Source organism: Hippichthys cyanospilos, chromosome 8 (assembly GCF_059441005.1).
Source record: "Hippichthys cyanospilos isolate Australia breed blue-spotted pipefish chromosome 8, RoL_Hcya_1.0, whole genome shotgun sequence".
In the NCBI taxonomy this organism is placed as follows: domain Eukaryota; kingdom Metazoa; phylum Chordata; class Actinopteri; order Syngnathiformes; family Syngnathidae; genus Hippichthys; species Hippichthys cyanospilos.
Window position 1 is genome coordinate 20065220 of NC_142376.1, and position 4750 is coordinate 20069969.

At 41.5% G+C, this 4750-nt stretch overlaps 1 protein-coding gene across 1 annotated transcript; it reads left to right on the forward strand.

The window, feature by feature from the left end:
• The first annotated feature begins 2008 nt into the window (after positions 1-2008).
• LOC148420489 (protein ZBED8-like) lies at positions 2009-3965 on the forward strand. Its single transcript, XM_088422247.1, has one exon. The coding sequence runs from the start codon at positions 2050-2052 to the stop codon at positions 3835-3837; it is 1788 nt and encodes a 595-aa protein (XP_088278373.1). The 5' UTR covers positions 2009-2049; the 3' UTR covers positions 3838-3965.
• Positions 3966-4750: the final 785 nt, after the last annotated feature.

Here is a 4750-nt window from a genome sequence, read left to right on the forward strand (position 1 = left end):
GTCTGGAATGCCCTCCCTATGGAAATTACAGCTTCTACCTCAGAAGGACTTTTCAGAATCTGACTAAAGACTTATTGTTGCATTCCTTCATATATATTTGCCTGTGTGATTGCCATTTCTTTTTCTTTCTTGTACCCCAAACACCCACACCCACACCTCCCCGGGCTAGAAGGCAATTACTGGGCATTTTTTTACAAAGTTGCACTGACCAACCAAAGCAAGAGCTGAGGTGGGCCACTTCCTTGGAGCGCTGCTCTGGAGGACCTTGTTCTTTGAGGGCATCTTCCCACAAAGTTTCATCATCTGGACAAATAGAGCTTGAATGTTGTCAGACATTGATCAAACAGAACAGTATAAATGACATACCAACTGAAAAATCAAGAAACAAACTTGCCACAGCCAGTGACAAAAGTTAATCCAAGATCACATTTGAGAAAGGAGATAAATACACAAAAATGAAAAATACCTCATCTTAGCAGTGGCATAGCAATTCATACGACAGCAAAATGAAACCTATGGTTTTTGGGTTATGACCTGAGCTGTCTGGCAATGCAGCACTAATTTTGTCAAAGTTGCAACTCAAACTTGCTTATTTCTCAGCGGACTGAAAAGGTGCAAGTCACAGCATTTCACAAGCTTGGGAAACAACATCGACATTATTTGTCGCATCTGTCACCTTTACCCACACACATTTAATTTAGTCTCCCAGTTAAGACACTACTATTGCTGCCAAAAAATGTATCCGGGGAGACGTGGGCCCTGTGTGTTGGTGGATCAACTATGTGATTGTGGAGACAGCTGTTTACTGACCAGGCATTAAGCAGAGTCCAGTTTGGGGTATTATGACAGTCACACACATGCTTAAAAGGATCATTTCCACCCTATGTTTACTTTTGTCATCGTTGAAATCAACCTCCAAAATATGCTCTTGTTTTTTTTCATCTATGGACAGACTGTATATTGAGAAATGTATACCTAAAAAGTAACAGAAATGCTGCTGGTACTTAACAGTACCTATTGGTAAACACTCACTCACTATAGTAACTAACTCACTATAGTTTGCCTTAATGAAGTCTGTTTAGCTTTACGGTAACAAAGATTGCAGAACACCACCGACAGGCCAATAGACAGTAAGCAGTTCTTTGTGGAGTAATTTCTTCCTCCTTGTGGTCAAAGCATACATACCAGAAGCAGCAGCACAATCTCAATTGAATTGAAGCTAAAAAACTGTTCTTTCAATTCTTTCATTCAGTATAATTACAGTATTTTATTACGATAGTGTTTCCCTAGTAAACTAATCAAATCAACCTATCATGATATTAAAAAAAAAAACAGCATATCAGTAAAATAAGCTATTGTATTTTACTGTCTACATCAGTGGTTTTCAAAGTGGGCGGTACCGCCCCTCGGGGGGTGGTGTGAACTTTCAGGGGGGCGCTGACGAATAAACAGGCGAATGGGGGGCGTTGAAATAGTGAAGGGGGGCGATTGAGCAATTACATTGAAATGTGACGTTGGTGTTTGTAGAAAGACCGGAAAAATTGATTGTCTGTAATAAAAAGTCGACAAAAAACAAGCTTTATTGAAACAAGAAACGTTGTCTGCTCGAGCGCTCACGAGCAGCGCGCATATACCGTATATCACTAACTGTCGCGAGTTTATCGTCGATGCAGGCGACTGGGGAAACCACCACCATCCAGTCAGCCGCAGAGGAGCACACAATAGCGCGCCGGCAACGCTTAACCACAGACGTATGCGCACAGCGACCGGCTTAATGCATCAGCTATCAATTTTTATGATTCGAGGTGAACTGCGCATTGGTCTATTTAAAGAAACGAAATTAGCGAATAATATCTGAGGCGCCTGTCTTCTATTTATTTAAGCTTCTCTCCAGATGCAAGTCAGTTTTTATAGCTGCCAGAAAGCAACTATACGTGCGCGATTTTCTCATCATCACGACAGAAATCATTTTACACGGTAAGCTCAATGCTATCTAAAAACGAAATTTTTTGGCTCTAAAAACAGTTTGCATTTTTTTCAGGGATAACCATGGCAGCTTCAGGAACATCGAAAAAGAAGTGCAGGCAATACTCTGTAGAGTACTTGAAGTATGGATTTATACAATCACCGACCAATCCGCAACAACCCATGTGCTTGGTTTGTGAGAAAAACTTTTCAAATGAAGCAATGAAGCCGTCTAGGCTCCTCGAACATTTACAGAAGATTCATCCCAATAAATCCGGTAAAACATTGGCGTTCTTTCAAACTCTTCGAGATCAATTTCTGAAGCGAAAAACAATGAATATGTTTATTTCCTCATCGAAAAATTCAGATGACGGTCTGAAGGCTTCTTACAACATTTCTTTGCTGATAGCGAAAGCCGGCAAGTCCCACACTATCGGAGAAGACTTGATTCTGCCTGCAGTTAAAGAGGTTATTAAAACAGTTTTGCACAAATCTCCTGAACAAATCATAAAATCGATTCCTCTCAGTGACAACTCAGTTCAACGAAGAGTGGACAAAATGGCTGAAAACGTCGAAGAGACTCTCTGTAAGATGTTGATGACAACTGAGTTTAGTTTGCAATTGGACGAATCCACTCTTCCGGGAAATCAATCACTACTTCTTGCATATGTACGCTTCATCAAGGATGGATCTTTGTGTCACGAATTATTGTTTGCACGTCTCCTGGAAACAGATACCAAAGGAGAATCACTGTACCGAGCTGTGGAGGACTATTTCCAGGGAAAAAGCATTCCACTTATAAACATCATCTCATGTGCTACAGATGGCGCCCCGTCCATGGTTGGTCGCCACCGTGGATTTCTAAGTTATTTGAAGAAAGCTGTTCCGGAAGTCCTCACAGTTCACTGTGTGATCCATCGACAACACTTAGTGGCAAAGAATTTGAGTGAGAAGCTAAATAAATCCTTATCTATTGTGATTACTGCAGTCAACAAAATCAAAGCAAATGCTCTCAATTCTCGACTGTTCCATCAGCTGTGTATTGAAAATGACGAAGATTTTCAATGCCTGCTTCTCCATACAGAAGTTAGGTGGTTGTCAAAAGGTAACTGTTTAAAAAGGTTTTACACACTGTTTAACAGTGTTCTGGATTTTTTTCAAGAACCCAATCCTGAGCTTTACGACAAACTGAAATCGAGTAAGACAGATATTGCTTACCTCACTGAAATGTTTTACAAATTCAATGAAGTGAATTTGCAGCTGCAAGGTGATGAGACTTCGTTAATCAAAGCCAAGTCCGTCCTCTCAGCATTCCTCTCAAAATTACAGCTCTACAGCAGAAACCTTGGACGACGCGAATTCCGTCAGTTTCCTTGTTTGTCTAACTTGGAGAAGGAAACGGGAGTGAAGGACGATGACATTGCCGTGTACTGCGCTCATTTAGCAGAACTCTACAGAGATATGTCAGTCAGATTTAACGACATATTTTCTCTTGAAATCCCTGATTGGGTGATCGATCCGTTCACTGAACCCAGCACAGAAGTGCCAACCCATCTAGAAGAGGAACTTGTAAGTTTGCAAAATGATGAGGATCTGAAACCAAAGTTCAAAACCTCTTACCAAGCCTTTTGGATGCAAACAGCGATCCCAAAACGCTATCCAACCCTATGGAAAGCCATCAAGTTGTTTTTCATTGCTTTTCCGACTTCCTACCTGGTTGAAAGGGGGTTCAGCGCTGTGACAAGGCTCCTCACCAAACAAAGAAACAAACTTAACATCACAGAGCGCGGTGATCTGAGACTGCTCCTGACAAACCTTCATCCTGATGTTGACAGTCTGATTGCAATGCACCAAACCCACCCATCTCATTAGGCAGGACAGTTGTTAATGGTTACTCGTTCAGTTTTACAATTTATTTCAAGTTCAGTTCAAGGTGTTGTAATTGAAGAATAAATGATAACCTTTTTTGTTTATTAAAATTGTTTTTTTTAGTCTTCAAACTGTTTGTGATTGATGAATCAACCAATTCTTGAGACATTTAGCAATATAGTCGTTCTAGCGTTCGTTGGAAAGGGGTAAAGAGGGGGCGTTGGCATTTTGGCCCGGCGGTGAAGGGGGCGGTGGCCAAAAAAGTTTGAAAATCACTGGTCTACATGAATGTTGTTCCTTTGTATGTTTTATTCCTTGTTCTGTGTCCAGAACTGCAAACAATTAAACCCAACTTCTTTGACAAGTACAGCAAATGAATACTATGCACTATCATTCAAACACGCACCACAAACTGCATCTTGAAGGTGGTCGATCAAACATTTAATGTTGCTCCTGTTGCTGACAGAGGTCTCTCACACTGGCCCACTGAGACAAGCAGCACTTTATCGACTAGCGCCCAGAGTGGCCCAGCAGCTATTACAGCAGCCGTGAGTGACTTGCCCAGTCAATAGACTTTCTATTAGCACACTGCTCCCTCAGCCCCATGTCAGCACACACACACACACACACACACACACACACACACACACGCACACGCACACGCACACGCGCGCACACTTACAGCAATAAAGGCTTACAGGCTATAGGAAGGTCAGCAGTAGGCAAAAATCCCCCAGGATTCTGTGTCATGTTAGTAAAATAGAGGACTGCCATTGGATCAACCATAGAAAATAAAATGGTGATACACGCTACTAAATATATACAAGATATTACCCATCAATTGCTATTACACCAAGATTAAAGAAAGGAGGGCCCATTTTGCCCATTCCCAAAGTGACATTTATGGCACACAGTG

Coding starts and splice junctions, on each gene's coding strand:
- LOC148420489 (XM_088422247.1), top strand. CDS start 2,050: ATGGCAGCTTCAGGAACATCGAAAAAGAAGTGCAGGCAATACTCTGTA.